This window comes from Ictidomys tridecemlineatus, chromosome 13 (genome assembly GCF_052094955.1).
Source record: "Ictidomys tridecemlineatus isolate mIctTri1 chromosome 13, mIctTri1.hap1, whole genome shotgun sequence".
NCBI lineage: Eukaryota > Metazoa > Chordata > Mammalia > Rodentia > Sciuridae > Ictidomys > Ictidomys tridecemlineatus.
In genome coordinates this window covers 23363295-23390952 of record NC_135489.1, presented here as the reverse complement: position 1 = coordinate 23390952, position 27658 = coordinate 23363295, and the positions used below count along the sequence as shown (strand labels likewise).

The 27658-nt window shown below is 37.3% G+C and overlaps 1 protein-coding gene across 1 annotated transcript; it reads right to left on the bottom strand.

Moving 5' to 3' along the window:
- On the bottom strand, positions 1 to 27594 carry Cfap53 (cilia and flagella associated protein 53). Its single transcript, XM_005323098.4, has 8 exons — positions 27214 to 27594; positions 21665 to 21897; positions 21194 to 21367; positions 12463 to 12766; positions 11681 to 11899; positions 5747 to 5963; positions 3803 to 3905; positions 1 to 339 (listed from the first exon to the last, which is right to left on the bottom strand). The coding sequence occupies exons 1-8, from the start codon at positions 27280 to 27282 to the stop codon at positions 111 to 113; spliced, it is 1548 nt and encodes a 515-aa protein (XP_005323155.1). The 5' UTR covers positions 27283 to 27594; the 3' UTR covers positions 1 to 110.
- Positions 27595 to 27658: the final 64 nt, after the last annotated feature.

The window sequence follows — 27658 nt, the reverse complement described above, 5'->3', positions numbered from 1 at the left end:
TCCAAAAATGAAATAAATTTATTTGAAGGAATAAAATTATGTAAAATACATTATACAAATTCAGAGAATAACATTAAAATATTGAGAAAAGATGCACTGATGTTTAAAAGCTATGATGGAAGCTTATCAGGGCATGCCCTCCTCCAGGGATGAATGTTTCGGGGCAACACTTGATGGTTGGTCAGGAGCTCCTGGATCTTGTCCAGGAAAATCTTGTTTTCTGCCATTCCTGTTTCAAACTCTCGCCGTTGCTCTTCCTTCTCTGCTTCACGGGCTTGCTGCTGGTAGGCTATTTGCATCTCAAGTTGCTTCCTATACTCCTGGGCTACCGCATAGCGTCTAAAGGATTAGAAATGCCAAAGTACAAAGTTATAAAAGTCATAAGCATTTGGATTTAGAGCACTTTAATAAAATTTGATCTGTGAAGTCAAATTATGATTCCCATTAAAATCAGGAAAGTTTTAGGACTGGGTTGTGGCTCATCAGTAGAGTGCTAGCCTAGAACATGCAAGGCCCTGGGTTTGACCCTCAGCACCACATACGAATACATAAATAAAATAAAGGTATTGTGTCTGACTACAACTAAAAAATAAATGTTTTTATAAAAAATCAGGAAAGCTTCCTTTGTAGCTGAAATTTTTCACAATAAAATGTATGGGAAAAAATCAGGGTTAGTGGGAAAGAAATGGATGACATAAGAAACAATGGGTTTATTACACATAATCCTTATGACCTTATGACAATCAAACCCATTTCTGTATATCAGTGACAAATCTTCTGAAAGGGAAATATGGAAAACTACCCCATTTACAATAGCCTCAAAAAAAAAAAAAAACTTGGGAATCAACAAAAAAGGTGAAAGACCTATACAATGAAAAGTACAGAACCCTAAAGAAAGAAATCAAAGAAGACCTTAGAAGATGGAAGATCTACCTTGTTCTTGGATAGGCAGAATTAATATTGTCAAATGATCATACTACAAAAAGCACTATACAGATTTAATGCAATTCCAATCAAAAATCCCAATGGCATTCCTCATAGAAATAGAAAAAGCAGTCATGAAATTCATCTGGAAAAATAAAAGACCCAGAAGAGTTAAAGCAATCCTTAGCAAAAGAGTAAAGCAGGTGGCATCACTATACCAGACCTTAAACTATATTACAGAGCAATATAAAAAAACAGTATGGTATTGGCACCAAAAGAGACTGGTAGACCAATGGAACAGAATAGAGGACACAGAGACTAACCCACCAAATTACAAAGATAAAGTCACCAAAAACATACACTGGAGAAAAGATAGTATCTTTAACAAATGGTGCTAGGAAAAGTAGAAATCCATATGCAACAAAATGAAATTAAAACCCTCTCACCATGCACAAAACTCAACTCAAAGTGGATCAAGGACCTAGGAATTATACCAGAAACCCTATGTCTAATGGAAGAAAAAGTAGGCCCTAATCTCCATTATATTGGGTTAGGCCCCAACTTCCTTAATAAGACTCCTGTAACATAAAAATTAAAATCAAGAATCAATAAATGGGATGGATTCAAACTAAAAGTTTCTTTTCAGAAAAAGAAACAATCAGTGAGGTGAAGAGAGAGCCTACAGAATGGGAGAATTTTTTTACCCCTCACACATCAAATAGAGCACTAATCTCTAGGGTATATAAAGAACTCAAAAAGCTAAACACCAAAAAAACAAATAACCCAGTCAATTAATGGACCAAAGACCTGAACAGACCCTTCTCAGAAGGTAATATACAATCAATCATATATGAAAAAAATGGTCATCATCTCTAGTAATTAGAGAAATGCAAATGAAAACTACTTTAAGATTTCATCTCACTCCAGTCAGAATGGCAGCTTATTCAGAATACAAACAACAAGGATGTGGGAGAAAAGGCACACTCATACACTGCTGATGGGACTGCAAGTTGGTACAGCCAATATGGAAAGCAGTATGGAGATTTCTTGGAAAACTGGGAATGTAACCACCATTTGACCCAGCTATCCCTCTCCTTGGTGTATACCCAAGGACTTAAAAATAGCATACTACAGGGACACAGCCACATCAATGTTTATGGCAGCACAATTCACAACAGCTAAATTGTGGAACCAACCTAGATGTCCTTCAGTAGATGAATGGAATAAAAAATTATATATATATATATATATATTATATATATATATATATATATATATATATATATGGAATACTACTTAGCAATAAAAGAGAATAGAATCATGAAATTTGCAGGTAAATAGATGGAGTTGGAGGAGATAATGCTAAATGAAGTTAGCCAATCCCAAAAAATCAAATGCCGAATGTTTCCTCTGCTATAGGGAAGCTGATTTATAGTCTGGTAGGGAGGGGGAGCATGGGAGGAATAGACAAACTCTAATGTAGGTCAAAGGGAAGAGAGGGGATGGGAGGGAACATGGAGTTAGAAATGATGGTGGAATGAGATGGACATCATTATCCAAAGTATATACATGAGAACAAATATAATTTGGTATACAACCAGATATAAAAATTGTGCTCTATATGTGTAATATGAATTATAATGCATTCTTAATTAAAAAATAATTAAAAAATAATTTAAAATAAAAATTAAAAAATAATCTTATGACAAATATGATTTTAGAGAAGGAATTCTTCTACACTTCTCAAAATATTTACTGCTGAGTAGAGGGAGTCCTTAGTCTCAATTCCATCCCTCATTCTTCTCCAAGGAAAAAGTAACTTATCTATCAGTAAAATGGGAGAGAAAATGGCATGCCACTTGAGCTTTTCCCTTGTCCTCTTGGAAACTGGCCTGCTCGTTTTCTATTTTGCTCCAGATCCATGCAGGGGAGGCCTGCAGTGGTCTGGCATTGCTGAGGACTGGGTGGATAAGTTAGCCTCGTTCTACCATTCTGTTTAGCATTAATAAGATAATTTCTTGCATATATAAATCTCATTTTGAACATATAAGACACTTTTAAAAAATGCAGAATGTGTTTTTTCTTGTATTAAAAACTGCAACAGGGCTGGAGTTGTGGCTCAGTGGTAGAGTGCTTGTCTTGCATGCGTGGGGCACTGGGTTCGATCCTCAGCACCACATAAATAAATAAAATAAAAGTATGGTGCCATTCTACAACTTTAAAAAATGCAACAAAATTTGCCATCCTAACCATTTTTAAGTGTACAGTTCAGAAGTTAAGAATAGTCACACTGTTATGAAAGAGAACTCCAGAATTTTTCCATTTGAATAAACAATTCCCCTTCTTTTCTACCTCCCTTCTGCCCCAAGTAACTACAATTCTGCTTTATTTCCATGAAAAAAAAAATGTTTTTTAACACAGAGGAACTCACTTAGTTACATCTCCAGCCCTTTTTAACTTTTGTTTTGAGACAGGATCTCCCTAAGTTGCCCCAGCTGGCCTCTAATTTATGGATCCTCCTGCCTTAGCCTCCCAAATAGCAAGGATTATAGGCACTCATCACATTGCCTATTTTAAAAAATCTATTTCAAATGTATTTATATTTTAAGATGTTAATATAGCTTTTATAACCAATGTGTATAATATAAGAATATAAATAATGATCTTATATTTATAATAATATAAATAATGACAATGGAATTTTATTTCACCAAGACAGTTGGTGCCTATTTTAACATAAAATTTTGTTAATAGTTTTGAGCTTCTAGAAGGAAAAAGGTAACATAAGATAATATGAATAATGTATGAATTATGGCAAATTTTCTCTCTCTGTTAAAAATTTAGGAAACAAATGATAATAAAAAACACAAAACTATACCTCGCAAAATTCTGCTTCTCTTCACAGTTAAGTTCTTTAAGACCTTCGTTTATGCGTTCCTGTTCCATAGCATTTTCTTCCTCTTCTTTGGCTTTTCGTTGTACTGAGAAAGGCAAATGACTTTTTTAGACAAAATCTGCTGGTATCTTTCTTGGCACCAAAGTCATACTGTCTTTAGAACTTAGAATCACTGGGCTTGATCTTGGATCAAGAAGGAAGAAGTAGTTCTCTCCAGAGTAAATAAGCCTAGGCTCTTAAGTACTATGATCTACACAGATTTCCTCTTAACCATTTTTCATGAAAATTTATAAGTAACCTTTTTAATACCAGATGTTAAATTAACATTAGCAATGTTAAAACGTGCCTCACTTTACTCCTCTTGAGGACAAGGAGAGTTTTATGCCATTTATGTTAATAAGAGAGCTTATTATAAAATAAATATTTTTAAAAGTATATAAAACCCTTATAAATCATTTTTAGAAACTTAAGCATCACAATGGAAAAAAAGACAAAAGAAGCAAAGAGAGTTTACAAATGACTAAATACAATCAGTCACATGATCCAGATTTTTGAGAAAAAACTCTCTATATGTAGTAAAAATACTAGAAGGAAATACTCAAAATTTGTGAACAGTGATGAATTCCTAGGTAGTGAAATTATGGTAGATTTTGTTTTCTTCTTCATAAAAATGGCCTCAAATATTTAAATTTTCCATGTGTTCTCAATAATTTCACCATTTATGACCGATGAATATAAAAACATCTTCAGTTTATAAGCTTTGTTATCATTTTCTTTACTTTTATTTTTGGTGGTGTGGGGATCAAACCCAGGGCCTCATGCATGCTAGGCAAGTACCCTTCCCTAAGCTACATACACAACCCTTTCTTTTCATTTTCTCAAAATTTCATCTAATATTGAGTTAACGTTTATTATAATTGTTGGAGTGAGAATTATTCAGCGGAACTGGGATGAACTTTCTCTTGCAAAGACCACTTGTGTGAAATATAATGGTATCCTAATGGTAAATATGTTCCTATATTGCTTCTCTGGCAAATAGCAGAAATCTGAAGATGTCAGTTTACCCTCTCTACAAACATTACCCTGTGTCCAAGCATTGTTTAAAGCTCAGGGAATATAATGGTGTTGTGTAGTGTACTATAAGAGATACAAGTGGCTATAAGATTAATGGTAGCCATAAGTCCACTTAAGCATCTCACAGGGTTGATACTATGTGCAGGGACAAGATCAACTACATACAAATAAAACTTTCAAAGCTTACCTTCAAAGAATAACTTAATCTACCTTTATGAAAGAGAAACCCAGTTATCGATGTGAACTGAATGCAGGTAAAAAGAAGGGGAAGGATTCCCGGAACTTAGAGTATAGTATCTAGACAGACACCATCTTGGCCAGTGGGTCATCTGAGATGTGAACAAGCCACAGTGAAAGTCCTAAGAAGACGATTCATTTCTCTGAAACAAGAAAGTCTCTCAAGGAATGAGACATTTGAGCTGGCCTTGAAGGGTATCTAGGAATTTTCAAGATCAAGAGCATCATAGGAAGAAAAAAACTACTTAAACAAAGCTATGGAGGTATGGAAACACCTTCAGAAAGAAAAGAGGGACAAATAAAAGGGAGGAGGAGGAACTGTGTCTGTGTCCCCCACCCTTCTGTCCTATGCAATTATCAAGGCACATGGTATTCAAATAACATGCCGCTCCTTTAACCTTGAGAACATCTCTCCTGGGACTACTCATCAACTGCTGGGATATGAAATTCTTCGCGTTTATGTCTCATGTTTGAAGTAGGTAAGATTAACAAAAGCAGGAACCTACTGTAATGTGCTCGGCTCATGGTGTTTCACACACATCGACTTAAATATTTTGGTTGTACTTAAACTGAAGTAAGGGTACAGTATAAAATAATTGTAATTTAGTTCCTTACACTTTTCTTGAACTTGGAGTTTTCTTGTACACATAACCTCATTCAGGAGTTGTTTCCTCGCCTCCTTTTCAAGCCTCAGCTGCTTGTCCTTCTCAGCCATCTTCTTTTCCTTCTCTTCTTCTAATATCCTGTCCAATTCTTTCTCCTGAGCTTTTTCTTCCTCACGTCGCTGTAGCAAATATTTATAATATATCTTCTGTTCTCTTGCCATATCTCCCTACATAACATAAAAATTAATTCATTTATTAGAATTTTAGACCTGGTAAAGATATTAATGATAAGTTTAAAAGCAATCTTTTGAATCTATAATCCCAACCTTTCAGCTACATACTGAAACATTCACAGAAGAACTACTGTGTCTTGAGTTTAATTCAAAATACTCAGGAATGCTGGTGAGTATAGACGAAATAAGAACAGTCATGAGTTGATGGTTGTTGAAGCTGGGTAATAGACACAAGGGGGTTCATTGTATTGTTCTTTGCAATTGTTTGAAATGCTTGGTAGTGCATTTTGAATACATTAATTCAGATACTTTCTTAAAGTATTTAAAGTATTTCTCAAAGAAGTCGCTGAATCATTTTCAATGATACAGCTTTATTTTCATTTATTACAATTAGGTTGATGAAATCTTAATCAGGTAAATTAAGTCACTTATAATTTAATGCCGTCTTGATGATACGTAATGACAAAACTTTGTAATACCAGTTATGAATTTTGGCTACAGTTTGGAATCACCTGGAGAAACAAAAGAATATTGAGGAGAGGTTAGGGCTGTAGCACAATGGTACAGTGCTTGCCTACCATGCACAAAGCCCAGGTTCTATTATTAGCACTGGCAAAATAAATAAATAATAAAGTATTGAGGGATGAATTTCAACCCTAGAAATTCTTGTTTAAGGGATAGCTTTTAACTTCCCCAGGTGATCATAATGTGCAGCTAAGGTTGAAAACTATTTCTTTTCATGAAGACATTTTTAGTTAGCTACTGCCAGATAACAGTGATAACCCAATAGCAATGAGTTCATCTAATACCTAGGTTGTAGTTGTTATTAAATTTACAGTTTCTCACTAAAATGGGGGAAATGACTGATTCTAGGACTGGGCAGAAATTGAACAACATGAACCTAGACATTTTATTGTGTCATAAAGCAGGAAAACTATCACGGACTACTGGGTAATATCAAGAGCATGGCAGCCAACTTAAAGGGACTCCTAACCTATGAAGAGGTAATCTGAACTTCAAAACAGAAGAATGACCTAAGTGATCCATTAAAATAGTTTAAAACTAATAAATTTAGCAATGCTACAAGATATAAGATCTATATATAAAAGTCCAATGTGTTTCTATTCTGTAGCAATAAACAATCTGAAAATGAAATTAAGAATTTCATTTGCAATAAGAATTTTATGCTTAGGAATAAATTTAACAAAAGAATTATGAAATGTATGTTCTTTTTAAGTTTTCAATCAAGCTTTTAATGAAAAGATGAAATGTATATTTTTAAAACTAAGAAATATTATTGAAAAAAATTAGTTAAATAAAGTGAAATACATCCCAAGTTCATGGATCAGAAGATAATACCTTTTAAATGCCAATACTCCCCAAATTGATTTAAAGATTCAATCCAATCCTTATCAAAATTCCATTGGCTTCTTTGCAGAAGTTGACAAGCTGGACAGCTCAAACAATTAGAAAAAGAACAAAATTGGAGCTTCATATTTCCTGATGTCGAACTTACTACAAAGCTACAGTAATCAAGACATAATAGATATGTGAGACTGGCATAAGGACAGACACATAGAATGACAGAATAGAACTGAGAGTTCATCCAGAAATAAACCTTTACTGTCACTGATTTTTGACCCAGGATGCTGAGGCAATTCAACAGGGGAAAAACAGTCTCTTCAACAAATGGTTCTAGGCTAGGATAACTGGATAGCCCATGAAGAATAATTAAGTTGGAACCTTATTTCACACAATATACAACATTTTGCAGGGAGCCACTCGTAAATTACTTGAGAGTTTTTACTCGGTATGGAGCCATGGAAATTTAGGTTTTTCCTTGGGAACTATCCTGGCTCCCCCGAGTGCATTATGTTGCCCAAGGCACATGACCTCTATCTCTGCTCTACTAGGAAGACCCCGCTTGTACCTCTGGGAACTGGCCAGCCCACCTCCTACCTTATTTGGCAAAGAACATTCCATGGAAAACCTTTGATGTTCCCCAATATAAACAAAGCAAGCACGGGCTCCATTTTGCTCTTTTTATTGTGGCAGCTTCATCCCTAAGATGGGCTAGCCCGTCCCACACCCACTTTTAAAATTACTTTCTGGTCCTATGGTTTCTTCACCACTTAACGTTTTTTAGCTTTTATTCCGCAGACAGCTCATTCCACCAAGAGGAACTCCATTCCCACCCACCAACACCCCCATGTCCCTGTGAGGGGAAATGGGCAGGACATTTAATTCAAAATAGATCAAAGGCCTAAATGTAAAAGCTAATACTACAAAACCCTAAGAAGAAAACAAAGGAGCATATCTGCATGACCCTTAAGAGGTAACAGGGTTGTAGACCCCATACCAAAATCACATGCAGCAAAACACATCAGAAATAAATTGTACTTCATCAAATTCAAAACTTTTGTGATTCAAAGGATACTAAGATGATCCCACTCCTCGATTTATACCCAAAGGACTTCAATTCAGCATACTACAGTGACACAGCCATGTCAATGTTTATAGCAACTCAAATCACAGTAGCTAAACTGTGGAACCGACCGAGATGCCTTTCAACAGATAAATGGATAAAGAAAATATACATATACAATGGAATATTACTCAGCCTTAAAAAATGAAATCTTGGCATTTGCAGGTAAATGGATGGAACTAGACAATATCAAGCTGAGTGAAATAAGCCAATCCCAAAAAAACAAAAGCCGAATGTTTTCTCTGATAAGCAAATGCTGATCCATAGTGAGGTGAGGAGATAGGAAAGAATGAAGGAAATTTGGTTTGTGTAGAGTGGGGTTGTAGGGATGGGAAGGACATTAGAAAGAGACATTATTACCCTATATACATGTATGATTACTGGAGTGACTCTGAACCATGTACAGCCAAAGGAATGAGAAATTGTGCTCCATTTTTGTACTATATGTCAAAATGCGTTCTACTAGAAAATTAATTAATTAATTAATTTTTAAAAGGATGCTAAGAAAGTAAAAAAACAACTCACAGAATAAGAGAAAAATATCTGTAAATCATTTATTTTTAAGGGACTTATATGTACAATATATAAAAATTCTTCATAATGAAAAGAAAACATGGCTTTAAAAAAAGGCAAATGGCTTCCACTGACTTCAAATAGTTGTCTCCAAAGAAGATACACAAATGACCAATAAGCACAGGAAAAGAGGCTCAGTGTCACTCATCATTAGAAAAAGGTAAGCCAAAGCCATAATGAGATATCACTTCAGATACACTAAGGATGACCAAAATAAAAATAAAAAAGAAATCAGAATCCTCAGTACACTACTGGTAGGAAGGCAAAATGGGATAGTTGGCAGTTATCAAGAATCTTCAACATGGACTTACTTACAACTCCATACTACTACTCCTAGATACATGCCCAAAAGAAATGAAAACATCCATCAACGTAAAAATTAGTACACGATCTTCAGGGTAGCATTATTCACAATAGTCAAAAATGTCCATTGACTGACACGTGGATAAACACAATGTGGTGTATCTATACAGAAGAATCTTTTTCAGCCATATAAAGGGATATAGTGATAAATGCTATATAATATGGATAAATCTTGAAGACATCATGCTTGGTAAAAAAGTCAGTCAAAAGGTCATATATGATTCCATTCATGTGAGAGTCCAGGTCAGGGAAATATAGAGCCAGAAAGTGGATCAGTAGTTGCTTAGGACTGGGGCTTGAGGGTAAGGAAGAAGGGAAAGTTGGATAATGAAAATGTTTTAAAATATAGGTATGTGGCAATGGTTGTACCTACCTATAAATATGCTAAAAACCACTTAACTATACATTTCTAATGGGTGAACTATATATAATATGTGAATTATATCTCAATAAAGCTGTTAAAAATAAAATAATTCAACTGAAAAAAAATTCAAACAAGCAAGTCAATTAGAAAATGGGCAAAAGGCATGAAGAGACATTTCATTGAAGAGAATATACAGATGGCAAAGAAGCAAATAAAAAGTAGCTCAATATAATTAGCCATTAGGAAAATGCTATCCTATCCTTGACATTGTATATTTTTGTAAGATATTACCTTTGAGAGAAACTGAGTAGATAGTACAAATGAATCTCTCTGTATTCTTGTTTGTTTCCTTTTTCTTTCTCCTTTCTTTCTTTTTCTTTTGCAGTACTTGGGGTCAAACCTAGGGCCTAGGCAAGTACTCTACCATTAAGCTGCAGCCCCAGCTCATTTTTTAAATTTTATTTTAAGATAGGGTCTTTTTCTTTTAATATTTTATTTTTTAGTTGTGGTTGGACACAATGCCTTTATTTAATTAATTAATTTATTTTTATGTGGTGCTGAGGATTGAACCCAGGGCCTCGAATAGTGCTAGGTGAGCGCTCTACGGCTGAGCCATAACCCCAGCCCAAGATAAGGTCTTGCTAAATTGCCTAGGCTAGCCTTGAGCTAGAAATCCTCCTGCCTTGGCTCTCTTTCTCTCTCTCATGCGATTTCTTAAAATTGCATATGAGGGGCCTGGGTTGTGGCTCAGTGGTAGATAGCTTGCCTAGCATGTGTGAAGCTCTGGATTCAATCCCCAGCACCACATAAAAATAAACAAATAAAATAAAGGTATTGTGTCCATCTATACCTAAAAACAAATATTTTAAAAAACTGCATGTGAATCTATAATGACCTAAAAACAAAAACTTCAATTAAAAACTAGGAGCTGGTGGCATGGTGGCACATGTCTGTAATCTTAGCAACTTGGGAGGCTGAAGCAGGAAGATTATAAATTCAAGGCCAGCCTCAGCAATTTAGAGAAGCCCTAAACAAAATAGTGAGATCCTGTCTCAAAATAAAAACTAAGGAAAGAACTGGGAATATATTTCTGTGGTAAAGTGCCCCTAGGTTCAATCCCCACCACCCAAAACAAAAAAAAAAAAAAACCAAACAAACCAAAAAGAGTTAAACTGAATACAATGGTTCATATCTGTAATCCCAGCTACTTAGAAGGCTGATGCAGGAGGATTACAAGTTGGAGGCCAGCCTGTGCAACTTAGTGAGACTGTCTCAAAGTAAAAATTTTAAAAGGGCCAGCAAAGTAGCTCAGTAGTAGAATACTTGCCTAGTTTGCTTGAGGCCCTGGGTTCAATCCCCACTACTGCTACAAAACAAAACAAAAACAGGGACTAAGGGTGGAACTCTGAAACATGCAGAACATGCTTCAGCACACTCAAGGTCCTGGATCCATTCCCCAGAATTACCCAAAACACAAAGCAAAGCAAAATCCTTCAAAACAAAGCAGCTGTAGGAAAAGCACAAACCCCTTCAAAGTTCAGTACAAATTCCAAAGGTACAAGCAGCAAAATAAACACAGAATGCCTTTCCCTAATCTCTTTGTCTGACACTAAGACTTTACATATCCTTTAAAGTTCAACTCAAAGGTCACTTTCTCAGTGATGTCCTCCTCAAATTCCAGCTTTCAAACTTTGGCAGCCATCAGGATTCACCTTGTCCCTGCCAAGATTCTGATGCTGTGGATGCTGTGACTTTCTGTTTCTAAGCTTTTCTATGACATGCTGACCCTGCCCTTACAGCTGCCACTGGTGGTCCATGGACCACACTCAGAGCAGCACCATCATACTTATGGTCATTTTCCACAAGACTGAGAATGCAACAGGAAATCCTGTCCAGCACTTAGCGGGCACTAAATAAATATCTTACTCTTTTCTGTTTCTTTTTATCTGCTTCTTCCTGTAAGTCTTGAAGGGCCTTTTGTGAGAGTTTCATGTTCAGGTCCTGTTCTTCTCTGTACTCCTGCTGAATATGCTCCATCTTCTCCTGTAAGGCTTTCTGAAGACCAGTCCTCATTCCCTGCTTTGCCTTCTGTTTCTTTAGTTTATCTTGTTCCTTCTCAAGTTTAATCTGTGCATTGTCCTTTTCCTAAGGTAGAGCAATAATAAAGTTAATGCTTCAATCAGTAGAGCCAAATAAAACAAAGAAGTTAATACATTTGCTTTAAGAGATGAGACTAAGAGGTTTCTGGGAATAAGCCCCTGTGCCTGCATGCGCATGTACATACACACACCAACACAACTGAATTCAGGGGGGGTTTAAGAATAAAAGTTGCCTTTTTGTGGATGACTTAGCTATAAAGCTTTATGAAAACTGCTGTGTATACGTTACTATAAAGTAACAAGTAGTTAGTTGTGAAGCTTGCAAATGCAGAAAAGTAAAGAGAAGTCACTTTAATTCCAGTACCCATCACCCACCACTAATCTCAACATTTTGATATATTGGTCTTTCAGCCTTCTGCTTCTGAGCACCTCTGCATATCTAGACTGGGATACATTATTAATCAGCAGTCAAAGTCCAAGAATGGAAATGTGCCCTGGGAACCAACCAGCCAGGCCTCAAGGAAACAGTTCAGGAACAGACCAGCCTGCAGACTGTGGGAGCTGCAGAGCCAGAACTGCAGCCTGTTGCCGACCTTCAGGAAGGCTCACCAGGAGGCGCGCCTCCTCCTCCTTCAGCAGCTGTTTGGCCTGCTTCTGGGCCAGGATGCTGGTGATCTGTGCGTTCAGCCCCAAGCGTGTGTTCTCCACCAGTTCTTTCCGTCTCCTCTCCTCCTGGGCTTCTCGCTTCTCCTTAGCTAATCGGTCTTCCTCCCAGAGCCTGGAAAACATCTGCTCTTCCACTAATTTTTGCCTCTTCTGCTCCTCATTAAATTCTACCTGTGCTTTCCGCTCCTCACACACCTTCTTCTCATGGATATTGAACAATTTAGTACGAAGCTCTTCACAGCCTTCCCTGAAAGGGGAATTTAAAAAGAAGAAAAAAAAAAAGTCAAAACCCAGCCTTTTTTGAGGCACTGCTATTCAACCACATATCTTCACAGTCATAAAAGAGAGAGGTGAAAGACCTGGATGTAGACCATGTGCACTGAGGAAATACATGAGGGTCAGTAGGGAGGCCAGCCAGGAAGCCACTGCTCCAACACAGGTGCCCAAGTCAGACAAAGAAGGCTCATAAACCTAGTTTTACAGTTTGCTGTTGTAAGGTCCTTGCTTAGCATCTGGATGGCCATCTTAAATGACAGCTGCCATTTTAAGAAAAATTTTGCTTTCCCAGCCAAGGGCCTTTCTGAGAAAAGCTCACCACTCCCTCATACCAATCCTTCATCTCTGCATTCTTTCCGGCCCAAGGGCTTATCATCACTCCCTCCTTAACTATCAGCATTAGGACCCCCCACCTTGAATCTAATCCCTGAATCTGTCCCATAAAAGACCGAACCCCAACCCTGTTTTGCCTCTCTCCCTCTATGGAGATATGGCCTTTATTTGTCAGCTCTGATAAATAAGCTCTCATGTGTATCTCTGCCTCGTCTCCATCTTTCATTTCTTGCTCGTCATCTCTCAGTTCATCACTTTCCTTTCACCTATATGACGCTGGATCAAAAACTCAACTTATTTGAGCCTGTTTCCTCATCTAACTGCCTTTCAAAAGTTCTAGTGAGGATGATGGATAATGGATGTAAATACCTGCCAGATAACAGAGGCTCAATAAATGGTAACCATAATTATTCTTTTAGAGGAAACACAGGAGCAGTGGTTCCTGCAATATTGTAAATGGATTAATGACTGGATGGAAGAGACCCTGCATGCACTTCCAAGGAAAGCGGTAAAGGCGGGGTCAGCATGCCATGGTAAAGCTTCACTGCTTCTGCCGTCCTGACAGGGCCCATGCCCACTGAAGGGGTTTGGCCCAAGAAGAGAAAACAGCCCCATTGTTGGGGCCCCAGTGCCTTTTCACACCGAGGCTGATGTACTATTCAAGAAGAAATGCTCAGCCAGGTGTAGTGGCACACACCTGTGATGCCCATTGACTAGGGGGACTGAGACAGGAGGATCCCAAGTTCAAAGCCGGCCTCAGTGATTTGGTGAGACCCTAAGCAACTTAGTGAGGCCCTGTCTTAAATTAAAAAGTTTAAAGGGACTGGGAATGTTCCTCAGTGGTAAAGTGCCTAGGTTCAAACCTCAGTAAAAGAGGAGAAGGTGAAGGAGGAAGAGGAAAAAAGGAGGAGGAAGGAGAAGAGGAAAAAAAGAGAGGAGGAGAAGGAGGAGGAGGAGATGATCTTCAGTTAATGTCACATCTCATCCTTTCTTTCAGCTATAGTAATTCAAATTTTTTTTTCAAAATTTCTTCATCAAGCCTGCTACAGTTTGGATATGCTGTATTCCAAAAGGCTCCTGTATTGGAAGTGTAGTCTCCAGTGTGGTGGTGTTGGGAGGTGGTAGAACCTTTAAGAGAAGGAGCCTTTGGAGGTAATTAGGCCATGGGGCCACCATTCTCATGAACGGGTTAGTGCTGTCTTCTGGGTACTATAAAAGATTGATGCCAGCCTCTTCCCAGACTCTTACTTCCTTGCTTGCGTATGTGTCCCTTCTGTACATAGCCTGTTCTCTTTTCACTTCTCTACCATATTGTAGCACAGCCAGGAGGCTCTTGCCAGGATGTTGGCATCATGCTGTTTGGACCTTCCAGCCACTGAAATTGTGAGACAAACAAACCTCTTTACTTTATAAGTGTCCCAGCCTCCAGTACTCTGTAATAGCAACACAAAACAGATTAAGAGCCCATTTTTAAATTTAAAGACTGTGATTCTCAATCCTGTCTGTACGTTAGAATTACTTAGGTATATTTTCAAAGTCCTAATCTTTCCTTCTCTCATGCTGGATGAGTAAAATTAGACATACAGGGGTGAGACCCAGGCATCTATGTTTTTAGAGCACCCTAGGAGGTTCTGGCATACAGCCCAGTTTAAGAACCTCTGATTGAAGTCAGTGCTGATAAAATATAAGATCCTCCTTATTGGCATCAGATCAAATTGGCATCAGATTCACCATTTTAGGTCGGGAGCCATTTTACCTAGAGGCTCCAAAGTTTGGGTTCTGAGGCAGTGCTGCTTAACTTCCCGAAGAACATGAGTTTGCTAAACGATCAGCCCCACCTCAGCTCATGAAGCAACTTATGAAATTCCTCTTGTGAGCTATAAAGTTGCTCTGTGAGTGCCGACAAGCTGCTGCTCTCCTGGGAGGGACAGCCTTGTCAGTTTGCCTTGTGTTACTACCAATAAATCTCTTTCGTGAGATTCCAGTCTTTGGATTTTGCGTGGACTCTGCAAGTGTCCTTTCACTCTTGGTTTCTAAATCAAATGTAGCACCAGGAGGCTGAAAGTTGGATAATAAGTTCAATAAAGAAATTTTGAAGATATCATAGTTGCTAAGAAAGGATCAGGTCTAAAAAGTCATTATAAAGGTGGCAATACCACCCAAATCAAATATTGTTGTGTATTTTTTCATTATTTAATGAAAATCAGACTTATTTCCCTAACTGAACTGGAATCATTTTTAAGGACTAGGACTCAGGAGTGTACTTCTTCAATATGTTCCTTACTATTTACTCAGTGCTCAATGAATAATCATTGGTTTAACTGATACATAATCATATTAGTAACATAAATGGAAATCAGTAGTTATCTCATATTCTGTGGAAGACCCAACAGGACAATAAGAGCTGAAATTACAAGGGTATTAAAAAAACAAACAAAAAACCAAAAGGCAAAAACAAAACAAAAAAGACACTTAAAACTTAAAAATGAATTCATCAGTCTCAAATTTTATCAGTTAAATTCTATCAGAATTAGGCAAGAAAATTTATTAAATTCCTTCCAAATCCTATGACTCTGACTCTATAAAAAATGTTATTTAGTGAATGAAAATCTAAGGCCCAATCATAACAAGAAGTATGAGTTGCAGCATTTTTTTCTTTTTTTAATTTTCTAATTATAAAACTAATAGGTATTCATTATTTAAAAAAAAACAGCTGGAAAATGCTGGGTAGTACACACTTGTAATCCCACCTACTTGGGAGGCTGAAGCAGGAAGATGACAAGTTTGAGGCCAACCTAGGCAACACAGCAAGACTCTGATTAATAAAAGACTCTGATAAAATAAAAAGTCCTATAGATGAGATTCAGTGAGAGCCATGCATGAGGCTGTGGGTTCAATCCCTGGTGCCCAATGAAACACAACAAAACAAAAACAGAATGCTGTAAAATACAATAAAGTATGAAGACACCAAAAATATAAACATTGCCAGGCATGGTGACACATGCCTGTAATCCCAGCAATTTGGGAGGGTGAGGCAAGAGGATCAAAAGTTCAAGACCAGCCTCAGCAACTTAGCAAAACTCTGTCCCAAAATAAAAAAATAATTTTAAAAAAGACTGGGAATAGAGCTCAGTGACCCTCAGTTCAATCTCCAGTACGAAAAACTAATTAATTCATTCATTAAAACACAAAACTTAATCCCAGTATATTTTCTTCCAGTCTTGTGAGTGTGTCTATGCAGTTTTTACTAGACTGGAGGTCATTCTGTGTGTGTGTGTGTGTGTGTGTGTGTGTGTGTGTGTGTTGTGTGTAAATTTGCATCTTGACTTTTTTAACTGAACATTTTATTGGAAACAATTCCTCATTAAATGTTCTCAAAATTCTCAAAATATAATTGATTACTTCAAATCTTTATTGTAGTTAAGAAACTATGTAATAAAGGCATAGACTGTAAATATACCATGGTTTACTTTAAAATGTCCCTATTTGATAAATATACTGGTTACTTTTGTCTTCTATTATTATATTCCAGTCAACATTTTAAAATGTGCCTCTTTCTGCTTATCTCTGATGGTTGCCTTAAGATAATTTCCTTAATATAATAATTAATATATAATCAGAGTGTACAAACATTGCTAAGACAGTTGAGACCATCTGCTGCCAAAAAAAAAAGGCTGAATTAATAAGCACAGGAAGGTGCCCACATCAAATAAATGTGTCTTAGATCAGCAGGGGCTTCAAACTTTTTTTCCCAGTACTGAGGTTTTAACCCAGGGGTGCTTTACCATTGAGCTACAGGTAAGTTCATAATGAGATATCACTACACACTAGTAGAACAGTGAAAATAAAAAATAGTGACAATACCAAAACCTAACAATGTGGAAAAACTGCCTCTTTTATACATTTCTGGTGAGAATAAAAAAATGGTAAAACCACTCTGGAAGTCTGGCAGTTTCTTAAAAAAATTAAACATACACATATGACCCAGAAATAACATATGGCAATTATCCTTAAAAAAATGAAAACTTAACATTTACACAAAAACCTGCCACCAATGTTCCTATTACATTCACTTGTTAAAGAGCCCCAAACTAGAAACAACCAAAATGTCCTTCAATAAGTGAGTGGTTTAAACAAACTAAGATGTTTCAATACAATGGAATACCACTCAAAAATTAAAAAAAAAAAAAAGACAAACTAGTGACAAATACAACAACTTGGATAGACCTCAAAGGCTTACACTGAAACTAAAAGATCACATATTATGTGATTTCAATTATAAAACATTCTGAAAATTATGAAACTACAGAAACGGAGACGTGATTAGTGGGTGACAGGGCTTGGGAATGATGTGGGTGAGAGGAGAGAGTGTGACTTGTAAAAGGGTAGCACCAGATCTTTGTGGTGCTGTGGATTCAAGTTGTGGATCATGAATGTGGTAGTGCTCACAGAAGTGCACATTCACATTGTACTACTGACGCTTTTCTTCTCATATTGTACTATGAGTACAAAAGATGTAAACAGTGGAGGAAATTGAGTGAAAGGTACATGGAACACGTACATTTTTTTGTGAATAAACATTTAAAAGTTAAAAAAGAAATCATTGGCTATCCTTTCTTCTCATTATTACTGAAAATAATTTTGTTGTATAGAAGACTAGAATCACTGAAAATAATTCACTCCAGGTATCAAATATTTTAAGAATGTCACTGATTATACTAAGAAATAAATGCATAAATAAATAATGTGTCTACCAAAAGACAAGAATATTCACTGTAGCTTTATTCCTAAATAGAAATAACCCAAAATGTCTATCACCTGGAGAACAGATAAATAAATTGTAGTGTATTCATACAATTCATACAAAATACAGTATATTTTCTTCCAGTCTTGTGAGTGTGTGTATGCAGTGTATTTTATTTTATTTTAGTTGTAGTTGGACACAATACCTTTATTTTAGTTTTATGTGGTGCTGAGGATTGAACCCAGGGCCTTGCACATGCTAGACGAGTGCTCTACCGCTGAGCCACAACTCCAGCAAAGAGAGGAGATTTCAGATTTTTTTGGTGTATGCAGTTTTTACTAGACTGGAGGTCATTCTCTGTGTGTGTGTGTGTGTGTGTGTGTGTGTGTGTGTGTGTGTGTGTGGTGTATACATATTTGCATCTTGTAAATATACCATACAGAAGCAAATAGAAGGAAAAGAAGAAATTTCTCATTTTTCTTTATGTATGTATTAAAGCCTTAATTATATTATCAGTAATGAGACCATATACAGCAGCCTTACTCATTTATTGCTCTACATTGAAGAGTTGACCATGTTGAATCAAAACTCTGAAAACACCTGATTTTTTAGATTGATGAAATTATTATAAGATGGATTTGTTTCTTTAAAAATTCTAACGATTCCTCCAACTAGCAAAATTGTTACACAAAGTGAAATTTGTAAAATGTCACTGAATTCATAGATATTTTAAGAGCACAAATCACTTATGAACAATTCATTTTTCTTAATATGCCAAGAAGCATTCACTAGGGAATAGGGAGTATATGAATGAGCCATTGAGAGACATTTTGCAAGTATCCCGTCTGCCTCCATAGCATCTTCCCCCTCACAGCAAGTAAAGAGGATGTCTAAGCCGCACTGAAAACAAGGTATGAGGATATTCTTTGCAGATGCTGCAAATCTAAGTTGAATCCTGTTCTGGTTACTTACAAGCTTGAGACCTAGGAAAACTCCTATCTGTGGAACTTGGATTCCTAACGGCAGAATAGGTGAGTGACAAGTCCCTCTGGCCCTGTGTATCACTACTCTGGTCTTCTTCAGGGCCCTCCTTCAGCAGCTTCCCAAGCTCTGGAACTTCCATCCTTTCCAGTTTCAGCAGTCTGAATTTACTCTTCCCCTATGTATCTGCCACTGTGCACACTATTCACCACAATAGCTTACTTCTGTGGATTAGGATAGCCTATATTGTTAATAGCAACTTTATGGGGTTGTTATTAACAACAAAGAGAGGAAATTTCAGATGTTTTTCTTTGAAGCATGTCTTGCTCCCTCCATATGCTAGAATTTGCTGCTTTCTCATATCTGCTGACCTTTGGGTTTCTGACCACTTACATTTTGAGTGCTGTCAAAAATGAACTTTAGTATTCTCTCAGTATTCTACCAGATTTGAGCTTAGAATTTATGTTATTCTTGGACCACCCATTTTTGATTCCAGCTTAATATATATGCACTCTTTTCCCACTCATACTCAGTGACCTGATGACCTAAGTGACATTAATTTTCCTTAAGTCAATCAACTGATTATTCTACTACAGAGCTTGGCACAAAGCAGGGGCTTGTTATGGTTTAGATATAAACCATCCCCTGAAAGCTTATGTGTGAGACAATGCAAGAATGCTTTGAGGCAAAATGATTACACTATGAGAGTTGTAACCTAATCAGTGGATTGATCCACCTGAATGGATTAACCAGGTGGTAACTGTAGGCAAGTAGTAGGGTATAGCTGCAGGCAAGTAGTAGGATGTAACTGGAGATAAATGGTCACTGGGGGTTTCCCTGGCACCTTGCTTGCTCGCTCTGCTTTCTGACTGTCATGAACTGAATAGTTTTCTTCTACCACACTCTTGTGTCATGATGTTCTGCCTGACCTGGCACCCACAACAATAAATGGCTGACCATGAACTGAATCTGAAATTGTGATCAAAATAAACTTTTCCTCCTCCAAATTGTTTTTATTGGGTATTTTGGTCATAGCAATGAAAATCTGACTAATACAGGTCTCAAACATACTTACTGAATGAATTCATAACTTCCAATGGCTATATTTTAAATACTTTCAGATAATATTTGAACTATAAAATCTTAACCAGTTATTCTAAAATTAAAAAGAAATAAAGTGGATGATTTGGAACATTCCATAAGTCACATCATGTGATCATCACTGCATTGAAAGACATGAATGAAAAAACAGGGCAAAATGAACAAACCAACCTGAGAAATACAATAGCAATTCTTTTTTTTTAAAGAGAAAGAGAGAGAATTTTTTAATATTTATTTTTTAGCTTTCGGTGGACACAACATTTTTATTTCATTTTTTATGTGGTGTTGAGGATCGAACCCAGCACCTTGCGCATGCCAAGCGAGCACGCTACTGCTTGAGCCACATCCCCAGCCCCGAATGGCAATTCTTAATGTTCACCCTCTTTAGAAGTACAAGAAGCACTGAAAATATAACCGAGGAACTATAATATAATTTATAAATTATAAATATGACCTTGCTCTAAGAACTGTAGCTCTAAGAAAAAATATAGGACACTGAAAATTTTCAGAATATTTTTCTTTAGATGTAAGAAATCTCTTAGTTTCTGAAGTTAAAAACATCTGCCAAATTCTTGATGATGTGATACTATAGGTCATCTTAGAGGATGGGCACTATAAACCTATAAACCTTCCCACTATTAAGTGCATGGCACTGAACTGAAATCAGGTTATAGAATCAGAGTATCCCAAAATGAAAGCCCAAGATGAAAAGGGATCTGTGAAGTCAAACCACAGAATCAGATTGAGTACAGTAAAATGCAAGGATCTGAAAATAGAAGGTTACCATGGGTCTGTGTCAGGAAATGGATTGGAAATCCGGATGATCATACTCCACGGATCAGGATATCAGGCAAGAAAACAGACAGGAAAGAGCAGGGAACCTGGCATACACTTGGTACAGGTGGAAACTACAGCACTAAGGAGGAGAGCCAGACTTTACCAAAGATTCCCTGGGACAGGGCTTTAAAAGAACCTCCTGCCAACAGTAAGGCTAAGGTTAACAGCTAATATTCAATAACAAAATCTCACTAGGTATTACCATTCTAACTGGGAAGCAAGCACAGAACACTAGAGCAGAGTTTTCAGACAAATTCAGTACTTGTACTTTTCAGGGCTAAGATTTAAAAGTAGGAATACTGTGTTACATCCTCCTGATGCTACAGTAACTGTAAATTAGCATTCTTAAATCTTTTCTAATATGCCCAATTCAGATTCTATGTGTTTTTCCAATTCCATTACCTGAATTGCTGGTCTAACTTTTCCGCCACAAAATTTTGTCTCTCTTTTTCTTTCTCCTCTTTTAATAATTTGCTTTTCTCTCTCATTCTATCTTTTTTCTCCTCAATGGTTTCTTTTTTCTGTTGCATTTCAGCAAAATACTCATTTTCTTCTGATGCCAAAAATTCACGTAGCCTGAAACAAACACATATATACACACACAAATTAAAACTCTCATTTAATGTGTACCATTTTACTGATTTTTGTTATATTCAATTTCAGGATGACATATCTAATCATAAATTTTACAATATAATTTTGTTTCCATCTAAATGTAGGTTATCACAAGTAAGAATATTAACAAGCAATAGCTATTAATTTGAATATAAATAACTCAGCCATGACCTTTACTATACTTGATAATTTGACTAATATTAAATTGTGGTTTAGAGAATGTTTCATAGTCTAGGCTGCCAGGTGTATAAACCTTACCTGTTTCGTCTTTCTTCAATGTTGATGATAAACCCTTGCATAGCGTCCCTGACTCTTGCTTGCACAAGGTTGTGCAAAAACTTGTGGTCATTGCGACGATCCCACTCAATTTTGAGACGATCCCGCTCTCTAGCCTTAATGGAGGCCAAAGTAGCATGGTACTTCTGGTGGCTGCGTTGGAATCTTTCCAGATGTTGCTGTTCAGACCATTGGACTTTGGGAGGTTTGGCTCTCTGAAAACAAACAAACAAACAACAACAACAACAAAAAAAAACACTATCACTTACAATAAATAAAAAATAAATAGCATATTTTCAATTAACCATGACTTCCACCGATAGTTATACTAAATACAATTGGATATTAAAAAACTAATACATAATGTTGTGAACAACCAATAAAAAAAAATTAAAAAAAAAACAAAAAAACTAATACATCCTGTTACAACTGAAAAATACCATAAACACATAAGGAATAGATTGTTTGATTCTCTGAGTTTATACTTAAGATGTCATCAAATTAGTTTCAAATACAGATGTTCCTTGACTTATGGTGGGGGTTACATCATAATAAATTTTGTCATTAAAAATGCTTGTGGGCTGGGGTTGTGGCTCAGTGACAGAGTACTTGCCTCACACATGTGAGGCACTGGGTTCAATCCTCAGCACCACATAAAAATAAATAAACAAAATAAAAATGTTGTGCCCATATATAAATAAAATATTTTTTTAAAATGCTTGTAATCCACCTAACCTAAACTTCACAGCTTAGCAATACAGTACACCACAGAGTATCTTTATTCACCCTCATGACATTGTGACTGACTGGGACCTGTGGCTCAATGCTCTGCTCAGCATCTCAAGAGTATCATACTATATATTGCTAGCCTGAGAAAAGACCCCAATTCAAAATTCAAAGTACAGTTTCTACTGAGTGCATGTTGCTTTTGTACCATTATAAAATCAAAGAATTTTAAGTCGAATCATCAAAGGTTAAGGATCACTGTATGTCTAAAGTGTTATTTGAGTAAAAGTAAATGAAAATATAAAGTTAAGATTTGTACAGGACTCTATAGATTATTTATTCAAACCCAGTTGCTTAAGTGATGTGCCCAAGGTACGAATAGTTAGGGTAGACCTGAACAGAACAAGAATTAGAGGTCTTTAAATTCCTGACCTTGATCTTGCCACCCACTATGGTATTTACTCCTTTCTCAGGGGTAAATACCATAGTAACTACCATCAAAATACTTTGAGAAGGAGCTATTATATAAGTGTAGGATGTCTGTGTGTGAGTATAGTGTGTGTATATATATAAATGTGTGTATATATATACACACACACACTTAGTATATAGCTCTACATCATATATATTAGTATATATTACTACATATGCTATATTATATAGCAATACAATATATAGCATATATTATAGACTTATGTAATATATTGTATATATACAACAGATGCTATATATAACAGTATACAGGAAAATATACAGTATATAAGAACTATATGTATTGTATAGATCTCCATATTATATAATATATAGTATATACCATTATATATAATATAGCAAATATAACATAGTATATTACATACTGCATATAATATATACTAGATATATAGACATTATATTTGTGTTAATGAAAAACCCTAAGGAAGAAATGAAGTGAGAAGGGAGAGGAAGGAAAAGAAAAATTCAAAAAAGCTGGAGGTAGAACTTTATTTCTATTTCTATGATTTCCAGAGGTTAGAACGCAAGGGCTGTGCTACTGATATTCTGGGGTAGCTTTGATTTTTGTAAAAGAGCATAATAATCTCTACCATAGTTGGTTTCTCAATACAAATGAATGAATTGATCAATCAATCAATCAACATTTCTGTGTGGACTCGATGCAATTTCTGTGCCTCCTGGACCCACCATGAAATCGATTGTCTTATGCTTTGTTTTTTTAGTAACAATTTTATCTAGTCATCCTTAGGTGAGTTGTGAGACTCTGGGGTGTTGATTCTCAGTAACAAAACTTTAACTCATGAGGCAGAAAGTCAATTTGATAAATTATATTTAGGACATCAGTGGAAGGGTCACCAGAATACTTGGTGTTTTCTAAGAATATTTCCAGGGGAAAGAATACCAACAGGGCTGGGGATGTGGCTCAAGCGGTAGCGCGCTCACCTGGCATGCTCGGGGTGCTGGGTTCGAACCTCAGCACCACATAAAAAAATAAAATAAAGATGTTGTGTCCACCAAAAACTAAAAAATAAATATTAAAAAATTCTCTCTCTCTCTCTATTAAAAAAAAAAGAATACCAACATATGAAGATAGTTTGATGAAAAAGATTCAGGGCTTTGGGGGTTGGGGTTGTGGCTCAATGGAAGAGTGCTTGCCTAGCAGGCATGAGGCACTGAGTTTGATCCTCAGCACCACATAAAAATAAAATACTGTGCCCACTAAAACTAAAAAATGAATATTGAAAAAAATAAAAATAGAGATTCAGGGCTTGAAAAAAATATATATAGGCCACTTAGATGTAGCTAAACAAGATAAAGTAGGACTGAGGTGAGGAGGAGGCAGATGTTATTGAGGGTTAGATCATGAAAAGTAACTAGTAATCCATATCAGAGTTACTTGAAGCCTTACATCCAACTATAGAGAAAGTATTATTCTCTAATATTTTGGTATTTCACAATGCAGATTCTGTGACAATAAAGCTGAGCAGGAGCAGGGCCATGGCACCTTGGGCAAAATACAGAGCAGGAACTTGGGCTCCTGGTAGACACAAAGGATGAGAACAGGAACCATGCATTATTAACTAGAAACAATTATCTTCAATGGCCAGGACAGGAACAAGCCTGAGGGGTACATTTTGTCTAAAGAGAGGAATGAGGGTGAGGGGTGGTAAGAAACAACATGAGCAGCAGCTTCGGGGCCAGGAAGCCTTATAAGGCTCAGGGTATCCAGTGCAGGACTCCAGTCTTGAAAGAACCCACTCCCTGGATAAATAAAGTAAAACCTATAGTTCTCTACCAAGGTGATGCCAATCTAGGCAGTCTTTGGCATTGCTCAAAATCCATATTGTTCAATAGAAATATAATGCAAACCAAATATGAAACCTTTGTAGTATCTTTATTTTTAAAAGTAAAAAGAAGCAGGGGAAGTTAATTTTGATAATTATTTTATTAGACCAATATATCCAAATATTATTTCAGCATGTGACTCTACATTTCAAGTGGTCTAAAGCCATAAGTGGCTTGTGGCTACCATATCATACACCAAAGCACTGGACCACACAAAAGGCAAGATAACAAGATCTACTAATGGGCTTGTATTTTCAAAGTTACTGAGGGCTTGTTACTGTAACATCTCCAGTTATAATTTTGAGGAATACAGTTTACAGTTTACTACCTTAAAGAACAATGCCTTCATCCTAGGTTTAGTTCTGGCCTCTACCCATTAATTGTGTTAAGCAAATTGCTTAATCTCTTTGAGTCTTACTTTTCTAATCAGTCACAAGAGCAAAATAAATGCCCTTCCAGTAGATAACCACATTCTATTTTTTTATTGCTTTCTTATGGGGAATTGTCTAGTGTTCAGGTCTCATCTCTTGATGACTTTAATTATTTCCTTAATACAACACTGTCATTTCTTAGCACACTCACAGGCCTGAGAAAGAGTAGATGCAACCACTCTGATCTCTTTTTTCCTCCAAATTCTTCTGTAAGCACAAAGTATTCAGTAGACCTGCTTCTTTGATTTGGTGGTACATGGGAGACCAACCTTACTCGTGACTGAGTCACACTCCCGGGCTGGGTGCTGAGGCGCTCAGTCACAGAAATGTGGCAGAGCTTTTCCCACCCTTCATGGGTTCCAGGGTGGGTGTCTCGTGCATGGGTGTGTCTTGTTATAGCCCCATGGGTGAAGCTATGCTCATCTGTTCCTTTGTAATATAACCCCTTGCCCTGTTTAGGATAGAATCTTCCATGGAAGTGCCTTGTGTGTGTCCCCTTCTCTTACTGTGCTCTTGGGTGTGGCCTACCCAGGTGTCAGTCAACCTGCTGACAATGAACATCATGAAGATAGACTCAGCCCCCTGAAATCTGACCCCTTGCCTCATTTGAATAGCTTCTCCTCAATAAAAGGGGTCAGCGCCGTGCTCTAGCTCTGTCTTCCTGCAGACCCTTAAGGTCAGAGGAACCGTCACAGCGACCCCAAAGAAAAAGGTATTGTGTCTCTTGTTTAGTTATTTTGTGCAGCCCAGTTAGCCCAGTTTAACTGGAATGACCCCTGAGCCTTTTTGTCACAACAGAAACCCAGTAGTGGTATATTCTTTTCCTGTTCCTTATTAGTTTTCAATATAAATTGTAATAGCACCAGATTACAGATGGCCCAGGCCCTGAGTGCTAACTCAAAATATAGATTAGATGCTGTCCCTCAAGCAATCTGACTAGGATTATCATTGAGCCCTACTCCATAGAACCTTCCAGTTTACTGCTTTTCACCTCCAGATTCTATAGTCCTTGGACCTAAAGAAAAGGGAGCAGGTCCATAGGTTTACTGAAATTTTCTGTGGAGCAAAATACAATTGTCCTTGATTATCACTGATATTTCTTTCACAAAATGCTAATACAGAGAATGTATATTATTATCCACTGTGTTAACATTTAGTGGTTTATATGTATGAGCAAGTTGTTTCTGCAACTAGATTATAAACTTCTTGAACGCACAGATCAGGCTTCTAATGAAGATTAAACCTCCTCCCAAAGTCACTATATCTTCTACAGTGCTGTGCTGGAGATGTTACAGGAGGGGCTCAGGCAAAAATCATAATTGCCTAATGACACATGGTGGTGCTTTCTGATCTATAGAAACTAGTTGATAGGAACAAATGAATACAGGTGCCTGAACCATTAGTGTCTGGGCTTCTCAGCAAGACTCATCAAATTCTGCAATGCCTTCCTCTGGCATACTCCCAGCCTTGGAGGCAACCACCTGGCATATTTCCAGGTCTGCAGAGACACTTTAGTCCATTTCCGGTTACTGCTTGAGTTGGCACAGGTAAGGTTCTATAGCCACACACAATCCCACATAATCCAATTCCCCTTCCATAGACAATTTTCCTAGGGGTACATGAAGGATCACCCATAATCATACTGCTGAATCACAGCCAGTACAAATCCCAGATCTGCTTCCCAACCTGTTTCCCTTTTTTCCATGATACACATTACTCATTGCAAGGGGACATACCTCCTTCAGGTGTCTTGAAGAACAACAACAACAAAAAAAACCCAAGATCCCAAGTGGTTATTCTCCAAATACAGATCGAATTATTTTAACTATAAGTCAGGAGGTAAAGAGGATAGTGGAGGATAAGTGGGTGAGGGCAGAAATAGATAGGTGACTATCCTGCTTTCAAAATTCAAGCTGCCACATCAGATATTCACGCCACTAAAGAAAAGTCCCTGCAGGGGGCAGTTTGGTTTGACTAGGCCAGGAGTGCCGGGAGATGGAGAAACTTGCAGGGTCCCACCACAGTTCCTGCACTTACCACCATCAACACTTTAGGGGTGGGGCCCTTAATTTCCCGCGGGAGGCTGCCGAACTGCTGGCTGTACATTTTCCCCTCCGTTGGTAGGCGGTGGGCAACCACCGTAACCTTCCAGACCGGCTTCCGCAACGCAGAGATCTGGTTGCTATGGTGCACCTCGAGGGGTGCGGGTGGATCCGGCGGAAGTCAGTCTGGTAGCCATGGGGGCCACAGACGCTGGCACACAGGACTTCCTCTAACAGCCCAGGATCCGAGTCAGCAAGTCGTCATCCCGCCCAGGCCAGACCTCCCAACAGGCTCTTTCCCACGTCTAGGCTCAGCGGAAATGGCAGGGGGTGGGGATAGCTCTCTAACTCAAGGGAAGTCGAAGGTCTAATTACAATTCCAGTTGCTGTTTGTAGACTAACAGGCCTAAAAGGATGGGAAAGGTTAGTGGACATTCTAT